Below are 27,266 nucleotides of genomic sequence, written 5' to 3' on the forward strand. Positions count from 1 at the left end.
ACCACTCCAGTACCCTGACTGGTTCCCATGCTGGTGGCACATAAAAAGCACCATCTGAACGTGGCTGATGCCAGTGCCCCCTGACTGGCTCCCATGCCGGTAGCATGTAAAAAACACCCACTACATTCTCGGAGTGATTGGTGTTATGAAGGATGTCCAGCTGTAGAAACATTGCCAGATCAGATTGGAGCCTGCTGCAGCCACTGGCTCTCAAGTCCCCAGTCAAACTGTTCAACCCATAGCATGGGTTTTCCAAGCATGGAAAAGGGACGTTTAAACGGTAATGGTGATGTTGCAATTAGACTCAATACTCTGCATTATTGAGAATAGCACATTGCAGAAAAATGAAGTTTAGATTTGTAACTATTCATATATGTATGCCAACCTCTGTGTGTTTGTGTGTATGTTTATATACTTACATGGTTATATGTCACTATGTGGTTAAGTAATTCCTTTTGCGACTACAATTTGGATTTAATCTCTGTGCATGAGAGTTCAAACAGCATATTCTACAGTCTTTGGTCAATTAGGACCTTGAGAGAGGAACTTAGTTGAACGATACTGTGCGATAGTCCAGGAAGTCCATTGTATATGGTGTATAGGAGTATGTATCAAACACTATAGCTAGCTATATATATATATATATATATATGTGTGTGTGTGGAGGCACAATGGCCCAGTGGTTAGGGCAGCGGACTCACAGTTGTAGGATCGCGGTTTTGATTCCCAGACCGGGCGTTGTGAGTGTTTATTGAGCGAAAACACCTAAAGCTCCACATGGCTCTGGCAGGGGGTGGTGTCGATCCCTGCTGTACTCTTTCGCCACAACTTTCTCTCACTCTTTCTTCTGTTTGGCCTGCTCGCTTAGCCAGAGTGGGGTGGCGTCATTTGAAGGCTAAAACAATGTGAAGCGCATTGTAACCAGTGATGTGTAACAACATTTGATAGCCTGGTCAGTCACGGTGATATGTGTGTGTGCATGCATGTCTGGAACTGAAAAGGAATGCAGCAAGCCACTAAACATGGGAAGAAGGAAACGAAGTTTGAAACGGTGCAAGTACAGGCAGTGTTCTGTGTCACTGGGCAATACACACACCCAAAGGTTATGAGTTCAATCCCCACTAAAGGTGGCGTTTAAATAACAGCAGGACACCTAGGAGTCACTATTTTTGTGGGCCAGTTTCCCTTCGAGTGTCGGGAACCAGTGGGCCAAAAGACTTGTTTGATGGAAGCTCTTCCTCTGATTTCACCTGCTCTCAACTAGCCCTGTAGCAAGTTTCCATTTAATCCCTGTGTGTGTATACTCTTTACTCTTTTACTTGTTTCAGTCATTTGACTGCAGCCATGCTGGAGCACCGCCTTTAGTCCAGCAAATCGACCCCGGGACTTATTCTTTTTGTAAGCCCAGTACTTATTCTATCGATCTCTTTTTGCCGAACCGCTAAGTGACGGGGACGTAAACACACCAGCATCGGTTGTCAAGCAATGCTAGGAGGACAAACACTGACACACACACACACACACACACACACACACATATATATATATACGACGGGCTTCTTTCAGTTTCCGTCTACCAAATCCACTCACAAGGCATTGGTCGGCCCGGGGCTATAGCAGAAGACACTTGCCCAAGATGCCACGCAGTGGGACTGAACCCGGAACCATGTGGTTGGTAAGCAAGCTACTTACCACACAGCCACTCCTGTATATATATAAATAAATAAAAGATTCTTTTTTATATATGTCTATGCTAGATGATCTTCATTTATGTCAAATATATAAATCAATAATTTGAGAAGACATCAATAACTGGCATACATGAAGTACATAGTAGGCCTGATGGAAGTCATGTTTGGTCACTATCCAATGGTGGCAACTGATGTGAAAATATATGTATTTATATGAACGGGTGTATATGTTTGTGTGCTTGGGTTTATGTGTAGGTACATGTATGCTTGTGAGTGCACACATCTGCATAAGCATTGTACATATCTGCACATGTATATAAATGTGTTATTTGACTATGCATGCTTATCCCAATTGCTTAGTTTTGGGTTCAGTTCCACTCTGCAGCACCTTGAGTCAGTGTATGCCCCACCCACCCCAAGCTTTGTGAGTAGATTTGGTAAGGAGAAACTGAAGAACTTTGTGTGTGTGTGTGTGTGTGGTCTCTTGACATTGTGCAATAGTTGTAAATGGATGTCGCTGTCATGCATGTAGTGTAGTTCGTTTCTAACCTTCTGTGAAAACCTGTCCTGTCATGGGGGAGATATTACCTTTGTTGGAAAGATGTGACAAGGACATTTGGCTATAGAAAAATCTACCTCACTGAATTTCCTCCGACCCATGTCAGCATATAAAAGTGGATGTTAAAACAATAATCATCTTACAGTTCTATATTTAAGAGATGAGGAATTATTTACATTTGATGAATATTTGTCCTCATCATGTTTGTTGTTAACACAACGTTTCGGCTGATATACTCTCCAACCTTCTTCAGGTGTCTTGGGGAAATTTTGAAGCTGGGTTCTCATTCCTAAGGTATTTGCCGACATTATTTTTATTATTACTATTATTATTCAGGTCACTGCCTGGAATCGAACTCGAAATCGTGGGGTTAGTAGCCCACGCTCTTAACCACTATATCATGGGCATATGGCATAGTGGTTAAAAGCATGGGCTACTAACCCCAAGATTCTGAGTTTGATTCCATGCAGTGACCTGAATAATAATAATAATAATAATGATAATATTGGAAAATACCTTAGGAATGAGAACCCAGACTTGAAATTTCCCCAAGACACCTGAAGAAGGTTGGAAGGTATATTAGCTGAAACATTGTGTTAACAACAAACAAGATGAGGGCAAATATTCGTCAAATGTAAATAATTATCTTGCATCATCTGGCATAAAGCCACCTCCCTCAATACTACATTCACTGGCGTCTTGTCATGTAGGTTAGTTGGTGACCTCATTAGTATTGGTTCCATGCAAAAAAAAAAAAAAAAAGCATCTTGTACCCTCTGTAAAATATTTGTCATTAGGAATGGCATCCAGGTGTAGAAATCATGCCAAAGCAGACAGAAGAGCTTTCTGTGTCCCCTCGACTTGTTGGCTCTTGTCAAATTGTTCCACCCATGCCAGCATGGAAGACTGAGGTTAAATGATGATCACTCACACTTGCACACACTGCCATTATCACCATCGTCACCATCATTTAACGTCCATCTTTGTTTTCTGTGTTTGCATAGGTTGAATGTTTTGACAGGATCCAGCAAGTTGGAGGACTGTTGTACTGTAATACCTGCTGTGGCATGATTTCTATGGCTGGATGCTTTTCCTAGTGCCAATCCCTTTACAGAGTGTACTGAGTGCTTTTATAGTGACACCAGCACTTGTGCAGTTTTGGAAGAGATGGTGGATTGGGAGGGGAGGAGAGAAAAATAGTGATGAGGTGTCTGGGTAGACTCTCAAAGCATGAGGCATGTAGAAGTGTGTGGGGACAGGAGAGCTGGGAGTGTGGGTGGAGGTTGCAAGAGTGTAGGGGGAGAGAAATGGGAATGAGGGAGGGGTGAATATAATGAATATCATGAGCAATGAACAAGTGTTGAGTGGGGGAGAGTAGGTGACAACTGTAAAGATTGGATAGGTAGGGTGCAATGAATGGTGAATTAGGGGTGGAAGGTTTATCAATGATGATGGAAGGTGAGGAATAGCAGAAGAGTAATAATTAGACGAGAGTGAGAGATGATGATGATGATGTGTGGTTGGCTAAGTTGTCATCACTTTTCTACCAGCCAGACACCTGCTGACTGGTTTTCCTGGGGGAATGGTTTCTGTCTAGATACTCCTTATACCACTAACCTTTGTAATTATTGACTATTATTGCTTGTAAGGTGAAAGAGTGCATATTCTAAAACCAGAAGTGTGTATATTTATACACAAACACACATGTATATATTTGTATATTTTGAAGATTTTTTTGTTGTTGTTGTGATTGAGAAATGTTTTTTGAAAGTGTTTAAACTTTGTATTTTCTGTGACTTTGTCTCTAACTTATGCTGTTCTCTGTAATACTTGACCATGTCTTGATAAAACTCACTTCCACTCATCTGACCTGTTGAAATTACATGTTTTTTTTTTTCTTTTCTTTTTTGTTTTGTATTTTGATTTATAAATTGTTTATGTTAACGATTCTGATTGTGACTTTAACTTAATCTATTGTTGAGGTTGTTCATAGTGAAACCCTTGAACACATGAATGTTGTGACAAGGATAGTAATATTATTGTAGATTATTATAGTTTAAATTCCAGCATCATTTACAACGAATGTTTACAAAATTTAATCAAATGTACAAATTCGATATACTAAATATCCTGAAATATATTGATAATTTTGGTTTTAAGCGATCTCAATAAAATGGGGAGAGACTAATTTTGTAAATATCCCTATATTATTTACCAAACTTTGAGAAAATTGCCATTGTAGTCTCTAAACTAATCCCACTCTAATTTTCGCCAAAATTCCTTAGAGTCTTTGAAATGGAAACTTTCGACATGGTAATTTGCAGTACCAAAATATAAATCAGATATTCGTGAAATTATTATTCCTTTAATCCAAAATTCAAAATTATTTATTTGCAATACTAAACCTTCTATTTAAGTCTTATAAACTTGTCATTACAAATTTAAAATAAACCCTATAAAATTTACAACTTTTAAATCTAAAATTTTTTTGATAATTTGTCCTTTATTTGATAAACTCTTCAACGTCAATAATTAATGTAGCTTAAAAATTATTTATTTCCAAAAATTATTTATTTCCTGCTGAACTGCAACAAAAAAATCCACCTAATCTTGTATTGCAAAATACCTGTTTCCACCTGTGTAAAGTTACGAATCTCAAGAATTAAATAGTTTCTTCTGAATATATTTCAAAGAATTAAAACTTTAACACTAGTTCAATATTATGTATAAACGCTTTAAATCTCAGTACTTATACATAATGTTGACCTTCATCCTTTTGTGCCTATGTTGCTTTGTGGATATGTTTGAGTGTGTTTGTGTGTATAGATGTGAGTGTGCATGCGTGTTTGTCCAATTTAATTTTTTTTTCTCCCTATTTCTAAATATTATTAAATTTCCATTTGTCTGCTTCCAAGTGCGTTCATCTGTTTCAGATGATCTGATCTCACTACTAGACGCAGGTGCAGATCATCCAAGCGTGGTCATTGATGCTGATGTCATGTTCAATGAAGACATGTTTGGCTACTCATCCTTGCGCAGCAGAGGGTCAGGTGCTCGATCCAGGCTTGGTGAGTTTGGTTTGCACTTTTTCCTTAGTTTCTCAAATCTTAAGAAACTATTGACAGCTTTCTGCAGAATTAATATTTCTAAAGAATACCTTCCTTTGTATTCTTCTTTTGGCTTCTTTATTTTTTTAAAGGAGTCTCTTTCTATTCAATAACTCTGTTAATCCTGGCCAGTTAAAGTTTTTATCACAATTAACAACATATTTATTAGACATAAATAATTTATTATATAAAAACTAAAGCCCTAATCCACTTCTTTCAAAATATTAGACTATTTTATATTTGAAATTAAAAGTTTACATTTTTATCTTAATTATTTTCCTTTAAACAAACTTCGAAATAAAACAGAAATACAGCAAATATTCTTCCTGAGCAAAATCGAGGTCCTAATCTTAAACTTTCATAATTTGGGGCATTTTAAACAGTTATTTAATAACTTACAGTATATAATTCATCGATTATTTCATAAGATAAAATATCAAACAGAAATTAAGTTGTTCTAGAAAACAAACTACAGACTATTTATTAAAAGAACAATAAGATCAGCTCTATGTAATTTAAAGATTTTTTAGAAATTTTGTGTAACTTTATGTAATGTATTAAATACTTTTAGTATTTTTAATATTTGCTTGTTAATTATATTTTGTATGTGTTTGCAATAAATCTGATTTATCAAAAATAGTCTGAATAAGACAATATATATTATTTTCCCCTTCTTTATTCATTTTGTTATTAAATATTTCATTGTTGTTTTCTTTGCAGCTGGTGAAAGGGAACGTGATATCGATAGAGACCGAGATCGGGAGTCAATATTTCGTATCAGAGATCGACGGCGACTGATGGAGAGCTCTCTACGAGAAGAAAGCATGAAAGCTCTTGACAGTAAAAATGACTCCGTCATTGGTGAAAACAAAAAAGCTGTTACTAGTCCTCCTCCAAGTCCCTTAATTTTTGGAGAAGATTTGCAATTTTGGACTGAGAAGGTGAAGAACTTATTTCCTAATCTTTTAATCATCTACAAATGACAAATTCAAATTTTTTTTTGTTTTCCTTTGATTGATTTTACATTATTTATTGATTTGTTAATTTAAGCAAATTTTCTTAATCGCTGCCACTTTCCATATTTTATTTCACATTCTTTCATTGCACTTTTACAATTTGGGTTGGTGAGTGGAGGAGGTTAGCCATCTCATTATCACCTGGGGGACACTAAAACTCTGCTTGCGATGACCTGTTGAGGCAAGTGAAATCAAAATCAAATTCGATGACTGGTGTCCGTGCTAGAGGGGTGCAAAGAGCACCATACGAGTGTGATCATTGACAGAGCGGCTAACCAGCTTCCGTGCCAGTGGCACTTAAAAGGCACCATTTGAGCACGATCGTTACCAGTGTCACCTTACTGGCACTCGAGCCGTGTGCTAGTAGGGTATTAAGAGCACCACCCGAGTGTGATCATTGCCAGAGCGGCGATCTGGCCCCCGTGCCGGTGGCACGTAAAAGACACCATTTGAGTGTGATCGTTACCAGCATCGCCTTACTGGCACCTGTGCTGGTGGCATGTGTAAAAAGATTTGAGCAAGGTCGTTGCCAGTACTGCCTGACTGGCCCCGTACTGGTGGCACGTAAAAGCACCCACTACACTCTTGGGAGTGGTTGGCATTAGGAAGGGCATCCAGCTGTAGAAACTCTGCCAGATCAAGATTGGAGCCTGGTGCAGCCATGTGGTTCGCCAGCCCTCAGTCAAAATCGTCCAACCCATGCTAGCATGGAAAGCGGACGTTAAACGATGATGATGATTCTTTCATTCCACTTTTACAATTTGGATTGGTGAGTGGAGGAGGTGAGCCACCTCATTTTCACCTGGGAATAAAATATTTTACCCTTAATCACTTTTGCTTTAACCACTACCACCACTACTGCTATCATATAAATGCATTTATTTCTAAGTGAAGGCTTAGCTGTATGGTTGTTAAGTAGTTCTCTTCTGTTGGACAAGTGTCTTGTGGTATAGCCCTGGGCTGACCAAACCCTTTTGAATAAATTTAGTAGTGAGAAACTGAATGAAGCCCATCATGTGTATATACGTGTTTGTGTGTTAATGTCTTGTTTGCTTCTGCAAACAGTTTCAGTGCACGAGCAGTGTTGCTGTTATTATTGTTAGTTCATCTGTCAACCAAATCATTTATTAACTTTGCACCTTTGAAGCTATATGGAATAAGGTATCATCATCGTTTAACGTCCACTTTCCATGCTAGCATGGGTTGGAGGGTTCGACCGGGGTCTGGGAAGCCAGGAGGCTGCACCAGCCCAGTCTGATCTGGCAGTGTTTCTACAGCTGGATGCCCTTCCTAATGCCAACCACTCCATGAGTGTAGTGGATGCTTTTTATGTGCCAGGGGAGGCTGGCAGCAGCCATGATCTGTTGGTGCCTTTTGCGTGCCACTGGCACAGAGGCCAGTTGAGGCGGTGCTGGCCACGGCCACATTGGATGTTTCTTTAATATGCCACCGGCACTGGTATCACAACTACAATTTCCATTGATTTTTGATCGATTTCGATTTCACTTGCCTCAACAGGTATCCTTACTTGAAAAATAGATAAGGTTTAGTGACAGGAAGGGCCTCGGTAACATTTGTCTAACTCTTGCAAGCTTGGAAAAACATACAAAATGAGCAAACAGTTTTCTGATTTAATGAATAGCATCATTTTTTTTTTTTTTTTTGTGTTGAATCTAATTCACTGTTGTTTTCTGTTTTTCTTTTTTAGTCCAACACTGACTTCCAGTTAACAAATCTTTCTCTCAGCTCTGTCATCTAATATCACTATGCTCACAGTCTAAATCCCTTTCGTCTTGTTTTGTAATAAGTGATTTAACGAATACTTTTTTAATAATTTGTATTTTATCTATTTTTTCAGGATGGTAGTTTCCCCAAATTTTCTCACATAGCTGCAATGCATTCTGAACTTGTAGCTGTAAGCACAAATGGTTGCCTCTATGGTTGGAAATGGTCAGATCCGGAGCCTTACCGTAGTTCAGAGGTGAGTTGTTTATTATTCCATACCATCACCATTGTTGAGGCTGTTGTTGTTAATCATCAGAGTTCAACTATTTGTAGTCAGTGAATCTAAATTCTTTGCAATAAACATGTCATTTTTATGGTTAAATAATTTAGGGTAAAAAGAAAATTTTCGATGTGAAGTCTGAAGATATTTTAGGGAGGCTTTTATTTACATTAAAATCTGTGTAAATATAATTTAGAATTGAAAAAAATACTTTTTCTTTACTTGAAATCTTAAACCACTGAGAACTGTTGAATAGTTTGTAATTAACATTTAAAGAAATAAAGAAGTTGGCATCACTTAAAAAGCACCTGTGCTGGGCCATGTGAAAAAACGCTGGTGCCTGAACCTTGTAAAAAGCATCCAGTACACTCTGTAAAGTGGTTGGCATTAGGAAGGGCCTTTAGCTATAGGAACCAGGCCAAATCAGACTGGAACCTGGTCCAGCTCTTCAACTCTGGTCAAACCGTCCAACCCATTCCAGTATGGAAAACGGATGTTAAATAATCATCTGAACGTGTCCGATGCCAGTACCGCCTGACTGGCTCCCGTGCTGGTGGCGCATAAAAAGCACTATCTGAATGTGATCGATGCCAGTATTGCCAGAGCTTGGTGCAGCCGCTGGCTCTCCAGACCTCAGTCAAACCATCCAACCCATGCCAGCATGGAAGACAGATGTTAAACGATGATGATGATGATATTAAACAATGAATTGTGTGAATGTAACAATTTCTATTTTCTGCCTCTTGTTATTAATAATGCTTGTTTTTCGTGTTTGCTTTCAGAACACTTCAAATCATCATCCGAAAGCTGCTGCTTTAGGGCTGACAGGTGAAAAAATAGTTGGTCTTTCAGCGTGTTCCGTGAGAGCTTCAGTATTCTTGGAATCTGGTAAAGTGGCTACATGGGTTGATGACAGCCTTAACATTGTCGCTGCCAAACTAGAACATCCAGCTCAGACATTCCCTGAATTTCAGACAGACAAAATCGTTTCTCTGCATACTTGTTCTCTCTACACATGTGCTCGATTAGAAAGTGGTGCATTATATTGGTGGTAAGTGATTGATTTTTCTGCTTGGATCAAATGTTTAAATTGTACGACATGAGTTTATTGCGTGGAGGTGCGTGGCTTAGTGGTTAGGGTGTCAGCATCATGATCGTAAGATTGTGGTTTCGATTCCTGGACCGGGTGATGCGATGTGTTCTTGAGCAAAACACTTTATTTCACGTTGCTCCAGTCCACTCAGCTGGCAAAAAGGAGTAACGCTGCAATGGACTGGTGTCCCGTCCAGCTGGGTAACACGCCATTGAAACTGGGAAACCGGGCCCATGAGCTTGGCTAAGCATTAAAAGGGCGCATTTTGTGGAGGCGCATGGCTTAGTGGTTAGGGTGTCAGTACCATGATTGTAAGATTGTGGTTTCGATTCCTGAACTGGGTGACGTGTTGTGTTCTTGAGCAAAACACTTCATTTCACGTTGCTCCAGTCCACTCAGCTGGCAAAAAGGAGTAACGCTGCAATGGACTGGTGCCCCGTCCAGCTGGGGAACACATACGCCATAGAAACCAGGAAACCAGGCCCATGAGCCTGGCTAGGCTTTAAAAAGGTGCATTTATTTATTTTATGATTTTATTGCACCTGTTGTGTTCGATCTCTGGGGCCTTAAAGCTGACCTTGTACTTAACATTGGTTTATTGTTGACGCAGAGCAACAGAAGTAGCTTGGCTGATTTTCACACCACATTGGCGATATTCCATATGACCAATCATTCTTTATATGGATACCCAGCTTGTTACATCATAATTAAAGAAATATTAAATTAGATTCAGAATTTTCTTATTGTGACTGTTATCACATTTTGATGGTGATATTTTTCTAGATTGGGGTGGCCAGGTGTTTCTATGGTAAAACAACTATCTCTGTCTGCTCCCTCTCTCAACTAAGAGGTCCTTGTCTTACAGGTTACTTTGACAACCCCACTTGTGCTGGTGCCACATGAAAAACACCCAGTACACTCTGTAAGGTCATTGGCGTTAGGAAGGGCATCCAGTCTCAGAGACCATGTGAGCCTGGTGCAGCCCTCTGGCTTGCCAGCTTTTGTCAAACTGTCAAACCCATGCCAGCATAGTTAAAAGATGATGATCATAATGATATTTTGCCAGATATGATTTCCAGAAAGTTGAAATGGAATTTCAACAATTCTTGTTATTCAAAATTAGTTTTGTCTCAATTTTCCAATCAGAATGATTTACGAATTATGCTTGATCATTTCTTTAACAGGGGTGTCATGCCATTTGGTCAAAGGAAGAAATTGCTTGAGAAGAACAAATCAAAAAAGAAAAAAAATAAAGACAGCAGCGTTAACAATGAAGTTGTAGCTGGGTCTTTGGTGAGTGTCATTTCTGTATTGCTGCTTCTTTCCAATGTTTTGGTAATTCCATTATAATCACATAAATCTCTGAATTTTCTAAACCATTTTTATTTTACATTTCTTGTAAAGAATTTATTTCAGTACTTTCTTTTTTAGATACTAAATTAATGATTTCTAACTTTGGCAATTTCAAATTTGGTGGAGGGTGGGGGTACAGTTTTAATTATTTTGCCTCAGAACTTAACTGGTGCTTTATCAGCTGTGGAAATAGGAAAGACAAAGTTTTGATTTGAGCTGGATTTGAATTCAGATTGTAAAGAAATTGTGACTGAATATCAATTGTAAAGCATTTTGTCTGATTGTGTTACTGGTTCTGTCAAATTAATTAATGTCTAAAGTCAATATTCCTCTAGTTTTTGAGTTCTTTACCATATTACCTTGTTCTTATTGAATACAAATAAAATTTTTTAAGGGAATATGATAATCTTGAGAGTTTTAAAGATAAATACGAAATGGCCTCATTCCCTAAATTAATTTAGCCTTCAACTTTCATTTTTCATCATCATTTAACATCCATATTCCATGCTAGGACTACTAGTAGTCCATCACAGGACTACTTATTATGATTACCAGCTGAGTGGACTGGAGTGATGTGAAATGAAGTGTCTTGCTCAAAAACACAATGCATAGCCTGGCCCAGGAATTGAAACCACAATCTTATCGTGAGTCCTGTGTCCTAAAAGTTATATTACCCTGTTCTGGGTTATTTCTCTTCATCAGCACAGAATAATTGTTCGGCTGGAAAATATAAGGACACAGATCTTGTCATATAGCCAGCTGGAGACGGTCTCCTTGGGCTAAATTACAGCAACATTCATCCTAAACCAGGACTGCCATGTTATGTTGGCAAATAATCTTTACTGCAAAGTACTATTGCTGAATATCTCTCGTGAGATTTACAAATAGTAATTATCTAATTAGAATTTGTGTTTTAAATTACTCTTAAAATTTAAAATTAATTTTCGAATTTACCTGTAATTAAAATGAAAAATTGCTCTTTCAGGTTTGTTTGCGTAGCAGTCCTATGTATCACTCAGGGGCATTGGGATTTACCACTGTTGATGGTGTTCCAAAAGTTGGTCAGCTGATGGAATCAGCATGGTCGTTGAATGATACCTGTCGTTTCAAGATAATCCGGGTGTCAGTTAGTGATGTGAAGGTGGAGACAAAAGTCGAAAACAAAAGCTCTGACTGTAAACCAGATATGCCTCCCCCTCCATCACCAGCTTCATCTACATGTAGCGATCACAGTGGAACATCCATTGTTAGTCCAGTATCTCTCAGTAAGTAACAAGTTTGCTTGTTTTTATTCTTTAATTTCATTCTCATTTTCAGTCAGTTTAAATTTAGTTTTATAAAGTTGTCTTCCTTCTTACAAAGGAAGAGAATGTTTCGTCATTATTCTACTAACATTTAACTAATTAAACTACAGAGCGGAAGAAAACTCCTACACCACTCAAGGAGATGGAGAAAAAGGATGAAGAAAACTGGCCTTTGAAGACTGTAATATTTGTTGAAGATATTAAAACAGTTCCTATCGGAAAAGTGCTCAAAGTGAGTCAAATATTTCAATTCTTTTGCTTAATTTCTAATTTCTGATAATCTTCAAAGTTTTTAAGAGTTTTAGTTACACGAATAATCAATACTAAATTTTTTGTTTTTTTTTCACTTAAATTTACATTTAAATTCTATTTTAATAACTTTTTTGTATGTAATCTTGCCTTTCTGGTTAAAATATTCTGAGGGTTATTAGATGGGTTAGATTTATTCTTGGTAGCAAGTAGGTATTGCATTGTTAATGCTATCGGCTATTTCGTTTTTGCATAATATTCCTGTAATTTGAACTGTCGACCCTTTGTAAGTGATTGTTTAGATATTCTGCTCGACGTAGGGTAGTAGGCTTTGCTGGTCACTGCTGTCATACTGAACAACCAGCCACATTGTTATATTTTGGAGACCCCCACACTCAGATGGAGGAAGAAAGCTACACGCCTATATTTATGTTATACCGTAAATCTTCGAATATATTCACATTTTTTCCCCAAAATTTAATGGTCAAAATCCGTACTGCGTACTATATACGAGGTTAAAAATGAAAAATATTTTCTCAGCAATGTCCGAGTCTCTATTTGCTATCCAGCAATGTTTATTCAGATGCATTTTGTGATGTCAGGCGCGAAAATACATTAAGCTAAGCCTGAAAGCAATGAAGTCATAAAAGAATCATCCATAACTTGCAGTAAGCAACATTTATCAAAATAAAAGTATTCAGAACACAGAATAACATGTAACAAAAACAATTTACAAACATATTTACATTTCCATATAACAGTTAAGAACAATCACCATTATTGTATTACGCATGTGCGGAAGTGTTTGTTCGACTAGGTGCTACTGGCTTAATTACGCACGACTCAAGTTAGAGAAGGGGTGCGTATTATACACAAGGTTTAGGTTTTTCAGAGGTACAGCCCCCTAAAAATCTCCTGTGTATTATACTCAAGGGTGGACTTTACTCAAAGATTTACGGTAGTCAGGGACACCACATAAAACTGAAAACCTACCAAAATTAATGGGAGACAGGAATTAGCAGCCACTTGAAGAACTCTGGCAAAATTTTGAAAGAAACCTACCAACACTATTCTAACTTTCTAGGCATTAATAATAGTAAATAGTTTTATTTTTCTGTTTGTAAGTCTTTGGTTACTTTTGTTTAGAGTTTTCAGTTTTTCTCAAATATGGGTTTTGCAGAGACCATTTCATTCCTTGCATAATTTTTGTCAGTCATATAATCACAGGGTATCTAAATAAAACTGAGCAACAGATTCTCTCTCCCTAATTCTGCTCAGTCTAGTTGTAACACAAATGTATGTTTAAATGTCTCTGGGTTTCGTGAGGCAATAAGTTACGAGGCTAAAACGAACTCTCTGAATTAATGGTTGAGATCTTTGGTAAAACACAGCTGTAAAATGGTAATGTTAAAAAATATTGAGGGGTGGGGGGAAAACAAAACTAAGTATTATGGTTGTTATTTGACACTAATTACTAAATGTCTGGAATATTTTTAACATGTTGCCTGCCACAGGATATTGATATGATCTGCTTCTATTTGCCAAAAGGGTTTTATTAATTTTCTCAAATCAGAAAGCTGAAATATTTTATGTGGTGGTGTATAGGTACATAATACATGTAATTACACTACAATGATCATCATCATTTAGCATCCGCTTTCTATGCTGGCATGGGTTGGACGGTGCAACTGGGGTCTGGGAAGCCAGAAGGCTGCACCAGGCCCAGTCTGATCTGGCAATGTTTCTACAGCTGGATGCCCTTCCTAACGCCAACCACTCCATGAGTGTGGTGGGTGCTTTTTACGTGCCACCGGCACAGGTGCCAGATGAGGCTGGCAAACGGCCACGGTCGGATGGTGCTTTTTACGTGCCACCGGCACGGAGGCGAGGCGAGGCTGGAGTTATCTCATAGATATGCAAATTGCTCAGATTGGTTTGCTATGAAGGCTTTGAGGGTACGTTATTTATTATTTGACTATGTCTCTTCATTGTATAATGTTTCCTTTATGAACTCGCAGAAAATGAAGTAATTGAAGATGATATCTTAGAGTCAGAGAGTGAATACTCAGATGCTTTGCATAATAATTATGTAGTAAATACCAGTGACGCCAATTCTACTGACGAAGATGAACAATTAGTTGCTCGTAGTCGTAAGAGACAACATAGTTCTCCTGCACCAACTGCATCAACATCTAATACTTATACCTGATATATATAGATGTTTTACCAAATATATTTCCTGGCAGGTGCCATGATACGAGTTAACTCGTATCGTTGGGCAAATAAAAGGTGTCTTTAGTGTTTCCACAACACACTCACAACGTTAGTTCCAGGCGCCAGTTCATTTTAAGCACGTTACAATAAAATAGACCTCTCTGAGTATGTTCATACCTGGCAAAATTGTATAGATGGCCAACTACGAGATCAACCCCTAGTTGGCAGTCGAAGAGCTATTTTTTCATATTTACACAACTCCCAAATCAGTGAATTCAGTGTGCAGAGAAGTGGAGATTTCAAATTTAGGTATTGGAAGTATATTCCTGATGATTTGAAAGCCAATCAGTCAGTCGTTGAAATAGCTGCTAAATACCCTCAAATGTCACAGTGCTCTCTTTCAAAAAAAAAAAAAAAAAAAAAAAAAAAGACGGGGGGGGGGGGGGGAGAGACATTTGCTATAATGCAATCTTTCACCCCTCCCCTTTAAAAAGAAGCGGGTGGTCACAGGTGGGATATCATGGATAACATTTCTGCTGCATCAGAATTCTTCTAATGTTCAGCATTTGATTAGACACAAACTGACAGGTCATTAGTGTCCAAAGTACATTGACATAGCTTTAGGGACAAAAAAAAGAAAGAAAACCCATAGAGAACTGGGATAAAGCCTGAACAGGATGGAATCTCTTCTTACATTACAGGGCTTACTCACAGCAGATGTTATTATAATTAATTAGGGGGGAGTATCTTGATTTGATTAATTACGCTTAGTGTATTTAAAATAGAAATATTGTGTGAGGATAACATAAAAAGCAGACAAGTTCAGATTTTCAGTTTATACATAGAGCTAGAAAGTAGGGATTAGAGATCCAGACAAATACCTCAGTCAACATTTCATGTGAAAAACCTGGCAAACAGAATGTCACGGCAAGCTGGCAGAAACATTAGCATGCCGGGTGAAATGTTTTGCGGTATTTTGTCTGGCGTTACATTCTGAGTTCAAATTCCACCGAGGTCGACTTTGCCTTTCATCCTTTCGGGGTCAATAAATTAAGTACCAGTTACGCACTGGGGTCGATGTAATCAACTTAATCTGTTTGTCTGTCCTTGTTTAGCCCCTTGTGGGCAGTAAAGAAATAAGAATGTCAAGTGAGAGAATTTGTAGAGGTTAAGTCCACAGGCCGTTCCATACAAACCTTTAATTCTGAAGAGATTCAGCAATATTGATTGGTGCATTTATCATAGTGTGTAATAGCAATTAGACTAAAAAAAAAAACAATGTTTTTGTTACATAACTCTTTATTCAAGGTTGTGGTCATTTCAAATGGCTAGAGGAACTATTTCATAATACACATTTGTTTGTACATATTAATTCCTGTAAATCCATACAATAACTGATGGAAGTTTACTCCTCCACCACTTTAAAATTATCTTGGTAGTTTTTAGAGTTTCAAACAAACTTTTGCTGTGGTAGAGCTGGAGTTTCCATAGTGTCAGTTACAAATGCGAAGTGTACCCCCAACAGGATAACTCAGCAGATGGAGATTAACTGACATATCAGATTATCTTAAAGGCGGTGAGCTGGCAGAAACGTTATCACGCCGGGTGAAATGCTTAGCGGTATTTTGTCTGCCGCTACGTTCTGAGTTAAAATTCAGCCGAGGTTGACTTTGCCTTTCATCCTTTCGGGGTCAATAAGTTAAGTACCAGTAATGCACTGGGGTCGATATAATCGACTTAATTCGTTTGTCTGTCCTTGTTTGTCCCCTCTGTGTTTAGCCCCTTGTGGGTAGTAAAGAAATAGATTATCTTTAATTTATTACAAACCAACCAATGCCATAGCCCCAGTTAGTTATCATCATCATTTCTTTTTTAATTGGTTGATTATTATATATGTATATGGAATAGCTAAGATGTTTAGTATTAACGATGCCACTTAATATTACAGTGACTGAACTCAAATATCTGTTCTTGAATTATAAATTATAAATAGTCAGGTTACAATGCTTATGGCTCAAAATGAGTTATTTTGAAACTGAGAATCATCTCGAAATAGTGCTTATAATGTTTAATGTTAGTCTTATATATTCTTTTATGTATAATGTTTAATATTGTTTTTATTTAATATATATATAAAGCCAAATATATTTAGTATGAAATATTCTTGTCAATATTGTACAAATGCTTGCTTTATGAATAATGTTTGGCCTGGTTTGCTTTCTGTCCTCAGCTTTTGTATTTTTTCCCGCCTTGTATCATGAAAAGTGCGTCTAAGTTTCAGTAACCTTCATTGTGGCTTAGTTGTAGGAAGCTGCTTCAAACAATTTGATAGAAAATTCACAAAAGCGCATAGTTTGTGCATCAGTCTTGTAAAAATAGACACTTATATTGTACCATCATTGTTTTTATATCTGTTTATCCATGCTGGCATGGGTTGGATGGAGTTTACAATAGCACACAGCACTTCACCACTCGTTGCAGTCCCTTGTCTCCTTAAACACACAGTAAGACAAAGCACCAAGTTCTTGTTATGGCCTATGGCATATTTTAATTTTTTTTTGGCATGTTTTTTCTTTTATGCCCTTCTTCAACCACTTTACAGCATAGACTGGACATATGTTATCGTGCCACTGGCATTAGGCAGGTTGTTTAATAGTAATCTCAAAACATATATCCCTTCATTATTGTATTGGGAATAGGGGCATTGCATTTTGTTTCGGACTCTTGCAGAACAGTTTTAGACTATTCGAGGGAACTTTCTAGAAAGATAGATTTCTATGCCATCAGTTTAAACTTCAGGCTCCTTTCTAACTAGTTTACTTTTGTCTAATATCTATTATTTTAATTAATTTTTTTTGTTGCCGTTTAGCTAGAATTAAATGGGACATTTAATGTAATATTTTCCTTTTCGCATAGTTATTTAAAACTGAATTCTAAGAGGTTTTAACTTTCAGTTGTTTTTGTCGTAGATCTGAAGAAAAATGTGTCTTTGGTTGTTTCAGGGGATTCTGTTGTTTTGGTTCTTTGAACAGTATTTCTGAGACTAGGATTTCTGTTACGCATACTGTTTATATTAGTCAGTCTGGTATCCACGTCTCCAGTGTTGCTTTCGCTATGTTTTGGCTGTTGTGTGCTCCAGCCTTCTTTAGGTGTCTTGTGTTGGACTCGGTTGATTGAAGCTCCGATACAGCAACCGAGTTCAACATAACACCTGAAGAGAAAGCTGGAGCATAAAACAGCCAAAACATAGTGAAAGCACCAATGAAAGATGAAGACATCACACTGACCAATACAGACAGTATATAGATAGTATGTCTGATATTTTTCCAGTGTTCTCTTTTTCTAGTTGAGTCTGGGGTAGTTTTGTTTCTTTGAAGGATTTCTCAGTGTCTTCTCATTTAAATCCCCTCAGCTTCAATAAAAAAATTTTTTCCTCCTTTCTTCTGTTACTCCAAGTAAAAACATGGAAGGCAGTGTCTGTTCAGTCAGTTTATAGAAAGTCTTAGTGTTGATAGCTTCTCCATTTTTTTTTTCCCCCCTTTAGGTTGATGGTGCCTATGCTGCTATAAAATTCCAGCCCAAAGAAACTGATCAGATGGGGTCAGCGTCCAAAGAAGATCCTTCAGCTGTGCTGCAAGATTGTCGGCTGTTGCGAAAAGATGAATTGCAGGTAGGAAAAATAATCCTTGATTGGATCTCACTACATTCCACATTGGTTGGAGATTTTAGTTGGATTTGACTGGCTTGATAGAGTGAAATAACAAAACCTAACACATTTGCCTCACTTTTTCAACCCCTTTCACTCCCTGCTCACTTTCTATTAGTTACAAACATTAATGTTGATTAGTAAATAACTTTGATGTCTTTGGAAACAAACAAGCCAAAAAAAGTGGGGGTAGGGGTTTGGGGTTTCAAATCTAAGCTTGTTTATTTCAAATAATTTTGTTAATCTTCTGCTTGGAATTTGAAATAATGTTTTTGGGTTTATGCCAAAATAGTTGATAAAGCAAATTACAACTATTTAAAAACAAATTTCCAAAATTAAACTCTGTGTGTGTGTGTGTTTAATATATCTAATATAGGTTTGCAATTTTCCGCTTGATTTTTTGTCTTGCATTTAATTCCAAATTCTCAGAGCTTGCTACTGTTAGTTTTGTGGATCCTTTTGTCATATCTGTTCTCTATTCAGATCATCATCAGATATCGCTTATATCTGCTTTCTGAGGCAGGGTGTCTCTGCATGTATTTCAGTAATTTGTCATCTCAAACAAATAACACACTCGACATTCATCAGGTGTTTATTGGTTACACAACTTGGAACAATTATAGGCATAACAATTCTTTAGAATTGGCACTGTTAATATCATCTCGGACCAGATGACTTAGCAAAAGCACTATGAAATTCAGCCAATATAAACAGATGACCAGTTCTTAGATATTTACATATACATATTTAATTTGCTGTAGACTAGATTACCAGAAGAATATGCTTATACTAAATCATGAAAAGTATTTGGTGAGGCCTAAATTTTTTTTTATTTTCCAGAAGGTGGAAGCTCTGATGATTTTAGTAAATAATTTATTACACACCTTTTCCATAACTAACTAAAAATTTTGAAATTTTTTAAAGAGTTGTTTTCTTGGTTTCAAATTTTGGCACATGGCCAACAGTTTCAGGGGAGGGAGGGTAAATCAATTACATTTTACCCCAGTGTCCCACTGGTATCTATTTTCATCACCATCACTTAACATCTGCTTTCCATACTGGCATTGGTTGGACAGTTTGACTGAGGACTGGCAAGCCAGAGGGCTGCACCAGGCTCCAATCTGATCTGGCAAGGTTTTCTAATACCAACCACTCTGAGAGTGTAGTGGGTGCTTTTTACGTGCCACTGGCATGGGAGCCAGTCATGCGGTCCTGACATCGGCCTGGCTTCAAAAAGATGAAGGGCAAAACTGACCTCAGCAGCATTTGATTTCAGAATGTAAAGACGAATGAAATACCACTAAGCATTTTACCCTGGCTGGCTAACGATCCTGCCAGCTCACCACCTTATTGTTAGTAAGTAAATATAATAATGACAGTGCTCAGGTGCACCACAACCTATTATATACAAGAATGTGTATGTGTGAGGGGGGGAGAGGTTCAAATATACAGTTTTCTTTTTTATGTTAATATAATGCATGCAGCTAACCAAATTAATTATTTCACATTAAAAGAAACAATATTGTTCTCTCTTTGCACTCATTCCCCTTTGGATATTTTGTTATGCTTTTGCTGTTTCTATTCCATTTTTCTATGCATGCTTTTTTTTTCCGTCATAATTTTAGTTTAAAGATATTAAATTTAAAAACTTAATATTTTCATCTCGTAAGATAAGCTATGCACTTTTAAAGAATGAATTATTTATTTAAAATTGTTATTCTGTTAACCAAACTGAGTTATGAGATTGGGGGCGCAATGGCCCAGTGGTTAGGGCAGCGAACTCATGGTTGTAGGATCGTGGTTTCGATTCCCAGACTGGACGTTGTGAGTGTTTGAGTGAAAACACCTAAAAGCTCCATGAGGCTCTAGCAGAGATTGGTGGTGAACCCTTCTGTACTCTCTCACCAAAACTTTCTTTCACTCTTTCTTCCTGTTTCTGTTGTACCTGTATTTGAAAGGGGCCAGCCTTGTCACACTCTGTCACACTGAATCTCCCCCAAGAATTACGTTAAGGGTACACATGTCTGTGGAGTGCTCAGCCACTTGCATGTTAATTTCATGAGTAGGCTGTTCTGTTGATCGGATCAACTGGAACCCTTGTCGTCGTAACCGACGGAGTGTCACGATTATGAAATTAAGAAACCAAAACACTTGTAAAACCTAAACAGTTTCGTACGTAGAGTATTTAAGATTATCAAGATGACTCCCCCCTGGCTTCTACATTTGCAGTTTTTCTGTCTGGAATATCTTTCATTATTAAAGAAATTAGAGGATAGAAATTATTTTATACAGTGCCCACAACATAGACTGGGAAGAATGTACTCCACAACATAGACTGGTAGTTAGTGACTTTAGGATCAGGACTAGGAGGACAACCAGAAGACGACAAATATGGAGAAGAAGGATCTGGAAGCTTAAAGATCCTGCAAATGGACAGAGATTTAGGGACATATTACTTGAAGCCTCTGACGAAGTAGAAGGGGATAGAGCATCACAGGGGGTAGAAGACAGCTGGACGTTTCTAAGGGACAACCTGCTGAGAGCCACTGACCAGATCTGTGGCTGGTGCAAAGTCCCCTCTCGACCTAGAATAACGTGGTGGTGGAACAATATTGTAGACAGGGCTATTAGAGAAAAGAGACAGGCTTGGAAGGTCTGGAAAAATGGGGGTAGCAGGGAATTGTATCAGACTGCCAAAAGAGAAGCTAGGAGACGGGTTTATTTAGCCAGAGGGGAAGCAGATAAGAAAAAATTTGCCAATGTTCTGCGCCGTGAGGACCAAAGACTGGAGGTGTTTCGCGTTGCAAGACAGTGTGTGAGAGAGAATCGTGATGTGGTAGGAGAGAAGTGTGTTCGCATGGAAGATGGTTCACTTGCGCTAAATGAGGATGCAAAGAGAGAGGTTTGGAGATGCCAATATGAAAGGTTGCTGAATGAAGAAAATGAATGGGATAAAGAGAGTCTGCCGAATGTTGACCCAACAGAGGGACCAGCTATCCGAGTTGATAGTTCCATGGTAGCTAAGGCAATTAGAAGCATGAAGACAGGAAAGCCCCAGGCCCATCAGAATCACTGCAGAGATGCTCAAAATGTCTGGTAGTGTCGGCTATAGCCTAGTCACCCGTATAGTTAATCAGGTGATACACAAAGGGGTCATACCCAATGACTGGTGTAGCAGTATAATAGTCAACTGCTACAAAGGTAAAGGTGATGCCCTAGATACAAATAACTACAGAGGTATCAAGCTGTTGGATCAGGTGATGAAGGTTACGGAGAGGGTCATAGCCCAACTAATTAGAGAGAGAGTTAGTTTAGATGAGATGCAGTTTGGGTTTGTGCCAGGGAAAAGTACTACTGATGCTATATTCCTGGTAAGGCAGCTGCAGGAGAAATACCTAGCCAAAGATAAGCCCCTGTACCTGGCTTTTGTTGACATGGAGAAAGCCTTCGACAGGGTCCCCCGATCCCTTATCTGGTGGGCAATGAGGAAACTAGGGATAGATGAATGGTTAGTGAGAGCTGTGCGGGCCATGTATAGGGATGCTGCTAGTAGGGTGAGGGTTGGAAATGAGTACAGTGAAGAATTCCGGGTAGAGGTAGGGGTCCACCAAGGCTCAGTACTCAGCCCCCTCCTATTTATCATAGTCCTCCAGGCAATAACGGAGGAATTCAAGACAGGATGCCCTTGGGAGCTCCTCTATGCTGATGACCTTGCTCTAATTGCTGAGTCGCTATCAGAACTGGAGGAGAAGTTTCAGGTGTGGAAACAAGGATTAGAATCGAAGGGCCTCAGTCAATCTAGCTAAAACCAAAGTCGTAATCAGTAGGAAGGTAGACAAATCACAAACACCTTCAGGTAGATGGCCCTGCTCGATCTGTAGAAAAGGTGTAGGTAGAAACTCTATAAGATGCACCAAGTGTAAGCTATGGACACATAAGAGGTGCAGCAATGTCAAAGGAAGGCTAACTAGGAAGATGGTTTTTGTATGTGGCAGATGCTCAGGAACAATAAACACTGAAAATGCTCTGAGACCAACTTCCGTCACTTTCCAGGGAGAAAAACTAGAAATAGTTGATAGTTTCCGTTACCTAGGTGACCAAGTCAGCAGCGGGGGCGGGTGTGCTGAAAGTGTAACTGCTAGAGTAAGAATAGCTTGGGCAAAGTTCAGAGAGCTCTTACCTCTGCTGGTGACAAAAGGCCTCTCGCACAGAGTGAAAGGCAGACTGTATGATGCGTGTGTACGAACAGCCATGCTACATGGCAGTGAAACATGGGCCGTGACTGCTGAGGATATGCGTAAGCTCGCTAGAAATGAAGCCAGTATGCTCCGATGGATGTGTAATGCCAGTACTCATACTCGGCAGAGTGTAAGTACCTTGAGAGAAAAGCTGGACCTAAGAAGCATCAGTTGTGGTGTGCAAGAGAGACGTTTGCGCTGGTATGGTCATGTGGCGAGAATGGATGAAGATAGTTGTGTGAAAAAGTGCCACACCCTAGCGGTTGAGGGAACCTGTGGAAGAGGCAGACCCAGGAAAACCTGGGACGGGGTGGTGAAGCACGACCTTCGAACTTTAGGTCTCACTGAGGAAATGACTAGAGACCGAGTCCTCTGGAAGTGTGCTGTGCGCGAGAAGACCCGGCAGGACAAGTGAGTCCATAACCCGTGGCCTTCTACATGGGATGGAGCCAGCCTACGTATGCATACCTTCCCTTCTTGGGACACAAAACTCTACTTCTGAAGACGTGTTGAGGCAAGTGAGGATCAGAATCGAAATCGATCAATGGAAATTGCAGATGTGTTACCAGTGCCGGTGGCATGTAAGAGAACTTTCCGTTTCGCGACCGTTGCCAGCACCGCCCCGTTTCGTGTCCGTTGCCAGCCTCGCCTGGCCCTTGTGCCGGTGGCACATAAAAAGCACCATCCGTTTGTGGCCGTTTGCCAGCTCTGTCTGGCACCAGTGCGGGTGGCACGTAAAAAGCACCCACTACACTCACGGAGTGGTTGGCGTTAGGAAGGGCATCCAGCCGTAGAAACACTGCCAGATTTGACTGGGCCTGATGAAGCCTTCTGGCTTCACAGACCCCAGTAGAACCGTCCAACCCATGCTAGCATGGAAAACGGACGCTAAACAACGATGATGATGATGATGATGATGATTGTTTATTAAATTAATATTTCTCATTTTAGTGAAATTTACTTAATGAGATCAATTATGCAAGTCATGTCTGTTATTTTTCAGTTTTTTCCTGAACGTAATAATTCAAAATTGAAAATATTAATAAAAGTGCTGCTAGTAAAAGTAGCTGCCTTTCTGTCTGTCTGTCTCTCTCTCTCTCTCTCTCTCTCTCTCTCTCTCTCTCTCTCTCTCTCTCTCTCTCTCTCTCTCTCTCTTTCTCTCTTCTCTCCTCTCCTCTCCTCTCTTCTCTTCTCTCTTCTCTTCTTCTCTTCTCTCTTCTCTTCTCTTCTCTCTTCTCTTCTTCTTCTCTTCTCTCTCTCTTCTCTCTCTCTCTTCTTCTCTCTCTCTCTTCTCTTCTCTCTCTCTCCTCTCTTCTCTCTCTTCTTCTCTCTCTCTCTCTTCTCTTCTCTTCTCTCTTCTCTTCTTCTCTTCTCTTCTCTCTCTTCTTCTCTTCTCTCTCTTCTCTTCTCTCTCTCTCTTCTCTTCTCTCTCTCTCTTCTCTTCTCTCTCTCTCTTCTCTTCTCTCTCTCTCTCTCTTCTTCTCTTCTCTTCTCTTCTCTCTCTCTTCTCTTCTCTTCTCTCTTCTTCTCTTCTCTCTCTTCTTCTCTCTCTCTCTTCTCTCCTCTCCTCTCTTCTCTCTCTCTTCTTCTCTTCTCTTCTTCTCTCTTCTCTCTTCTCTTCTCTCTTCTCTCTTCTCTCTTCTCCTCTTCTCTTCTCTTCTCTCTTCTCTCTTCTCTTCTCTCTCTTCTCCTCTCTCTCTTCTCTTCCTCTCCTCTCTCTCTCTCTCTATTCTCTTCTCTCTCTCTCTCCTCTTCTCTTCTCTCTCTCTTCTCTTCTATTCTCTTCTCTCTTCTCTCTCTTCTTCTCTCTCTATCTTCTCTCTTCTCCTCTCTTCTCTCTCTCTCCTCTCTCTTCTCTCTCTCCTCTCTTCTCTCTCCTCTCTCTCTCTCTCTCTCCTCTCTTCTCCTCTCTCCTCTCTCTCTCTCTTCTCTCTTTCTCTCTCTCCTCTCTCTCTCTCTCTCCTCTCTTCTCTCTCTCTCCTCTCTTCTCTCTCTTCTCTTCTCTTCTCTCTCTTTCTCTCTCTTCTCTCTTCTCTCTCTTCTCTTCTCTCTCTTTCTCTCTCTCTCTCTCCTCTCTCCCTCCTCCTCTCTCAATTTTGGCTGATCTAAAAAAAACGACTTCCTTCTTATTCTCGTAGGTACTCAGAGGATCAAGCGCTCCTCGGATACCAGACTGCTTTCAGAAGATTCCTAAGAAAGTGACCATTGTTGAAAATGGACAGATTTTAGCTGTTGCTGTGGATTGTGAAGGTACAACTTTCAAGTTCTCTCTTTTTTTGGCTTTTCAACTATTTTACACACAGGCAATGGCTGTGTGGTTAAGAAGTCTGCTTCCCGACCTTACGGTCCCAGGTTTGGTTCCACTGTGTGACACCCTGGGCCAACCAAAGCCTTCTGAGTGGAATTAGTTGACAGAAACTGAAAGAAGCTTGCCATTTATTTATTTATTTATTTATATATATATATATATATATATATACTCTTTTACTTGTTTTAGTCATTTGACTGCGGCCATGCTGGAGCACTGCCTTTAGTTGAGCAAATCGACCCCGGGACTTATTCTTTGTAAGCCCGGTACTTATTCTATCGTTCTCTTTTTGCCGAACTGCTAAGTGATGGGGACATAAACACACGAACATCGGTTGTCAAGCAATGCTAATGGGCCAAACAAACACAACACACACACACACACACACACACACACACACACATATATACACGACAGGCTTCTTTCAGTTTCCGTCTACCAAATCCACTCACAGGGCATTGGTCGGCCCGGAGCTATAGCAGAAGACACTTGTCCAAGGTGCCACGCAGTGGGACTGAACCCGGAACCATGTGGTTGGTTAGCAAGCTACTTACCACACAGCCACTCCTGTGCCTATATATATATATATATATAATAAGTAAGTTTGAGATTTTTTCCACTAAAATGAGGTCTGCATATTGCCAGTTTCAATTTCGATGTTGCTTGGGTTATTCTTGATCAGGAGCAATCTTGGACTGGTATAATAATCGGTCACTTTTTTGCCTTGTAGTTCTTTGATACTGGACACTACAACTTTCCCTTAAGTGATACAATTTTTAATTCTAAAATTTTTCAGCTTGTGTTCTATAAGGACGTATCAATTAAATAATGGTGTCTTTGATCATGCAGAAAATGAAGATTTACTTGCAACTATTGCATGAAGTTTTAAATGCAGATGCTGCTGTGTTAAGCTAAATTTGCAACCAGTGTGGGTTCAGACCGTCATTATTTTTCTATTATAGCCTTGAGACTGGAGAGACTAGAGAGCCCAGTCATGGTGTTTCATGCCAGTAAATGTCACTGTTATGCTAGCAGTGTCCATTTCCAATCTCTTGTGAAAATTCGGGGAAATAAGTGAAGGCTGGTGAAAGGCAGGATGGCTGTAGAAAATCCACCTGTAATTCTGTTCTACCCATTCCTCAATGGGAAGATGGTCTTGCTCATCCCCCACCTAACAACCAATAAAAAACTGGATATAAGTACTGAAGTCAATTTTGTTAAAATCAAAATCGTAATCTATCAACATCAATGGAATTTGTAGCTGTGATACCAGTGCCGGTGGCATGTAAGAGAACCATCCGAACGTGGCCGTTTGCAGCCTCGTCTGGCAACACCTGTACCGGTGGCACGTAAAAAGCACCCACTACACTCATGGAGTGGTTGGCATTAGGAAGGGCATCCAGCTGTAGAAACATTGCCAGATCAAACTGGGTCTGGTGCAGCCTTCTGGCTTCCCAGACCCCAGTTGAACCGTTCAACCCATGCCAGCATGGAAAGCTGATGTTAAACGATGATGATGATAATAATTGTATTAAAGGAGCAAGGGCAAAAAATACGACCCATCTCCAACATGCTTGGAAATGCATTCAGATGTCTGTTTTCCATGCTGGCATGGGTTGAGCAGTTTGACTGAGGTCTGGAGAGCCAGGAGGCCACACCAGGCTCCAATCTGACTGGCAAAGTTTCTACAGCTGGATGCCCTTCCTTATGCTAACCACTCCAAGAGTGTAGTGGGTGCTTTTTTTTATGTGCGAGAAATTTTCAGTAAAACTAAAAAAAAAAATCCAGCATCTAAATAAATACGGTGTATAAGGAAGGATAAAACCACAAGGTATCTCTGGACTGTGTTTTTTTTTTTTTTTACTGGTACAAATTATCTCATTGTCAATGAATATTTGAGTTATTACAAGATATCTTGTGATCAGGGCTTCAGTGATTAACAGCCATTTGGTCGTCTTTGTATTTTTTCTCATCTAACACACAAAAGGTCGTTGAGCAGCCAATTGCTTATGGTGTTTATTTCTATTTCCAGGCATTCATGTGATTGCTCGATGTGGAGCCCGTCTCAGTTATATGGTTTACAATCTTAGTTCTGGTAAAGTAGAACAAAACAGCCCTTTTCCAACCGACACCCAGTCTTTCCTTGGCAATTTCGACCGACCAATTACTCTGCATAACAGTGGTGAGGTAAATATACAAGCAGTATTAATGTTTTAAAGGATTTTGGGAAGAGGAACATAACTTTCATGTTTAGAGAAGACAACAGAGATTGTGTGATATGCAATCATAAGTTTACGTCAAGGAAATGAAGTTTGTCTTGTTTCGCTCAATAAAATTACATTTAAAACTAAAAAGAGAGACACCAAGTCTAAAAATTTAACAATTCTGAAGAAATGTGAAAGAATAAATTGGGAACTGGTGCC

General features: G+C 39.2%; 1 protein-coding gene across 6 annotated transcripts in view; it reads left to right on the top strand.

Moving 5' to 3' along the window:
* LOC115209756 (E3 ubiquitin-protein ligase UBR5) overlaps nucleotides 1–27,266 on the top strand; it is a 111,804-nt gene that overhangs the window by 33,564 nt on the left and 50,974 nt on the right. For 2 of the 6 annotated variants that reach the window (XM_036500835.1, XM_036500837.1), the window contains exons 8-17: nucleotides 5,166–5,318; nucleotides 6,078–6,298; nucleotides 8,232–8,354; nucleotides 9,161–9,429; nucleotides 10,656–10,764; nucleotides 11,810–12,089; nucleotides 12,239–12,360; nucleotides 18,136–18,261; nucleotides 24,674–24,785; nucleotides 26,876–27,030. In XM_036500835.1, coding sequence (XP_036356728.1) covers nucleotides 5,166–5,318; nucleotides 6,078–6,298; nucleotides 8,232–8,354; nucleotides 9,161–9,429; nucleotides 10,656–10,764; nucleotides 11,810–12,089; nucleotides 12,239–12,360; nucleotides 18,136–18,261; nucleotides 24,674–24,785; nucleotides 26,876–27,030 — 1,670 coding nt within the window. The remainder of the gene's footprint in view (nucleotides 1–5,165; nucleotides 5,319–6,077; nucleotides 6,299–8,231; nucleotides 8,355–9,160; nucleotides 9,430–10,655; nucleotides 10,765–11,809; nucleotides 12,090–12,238; nucleotides 12,361–18,135; nucleotides 18,262–24,673; nucleotides 24,786–26,875; nucleotides 27,031–27,266) is intronic. The other 4 variants (XM_036500836.1, XM_036500840.1, XM_036500838.1 and 1 more) reach the window with 3 other exon arrangements.

This window comes from Octopus sinensis, linkage group LG3, assembly GCF_006345805.1.
Source record: "Octopus sinensis linkage group LG3, ASM634580v1, whole genome shotgun sequence".
In the NCBI taxonomy this organism is placed as follows: Eukaryota; Metazoa; Mollusca; class Cephalopoda; order Octopoda; family Octopodidae; genus Octopus; species Octopus sinensis.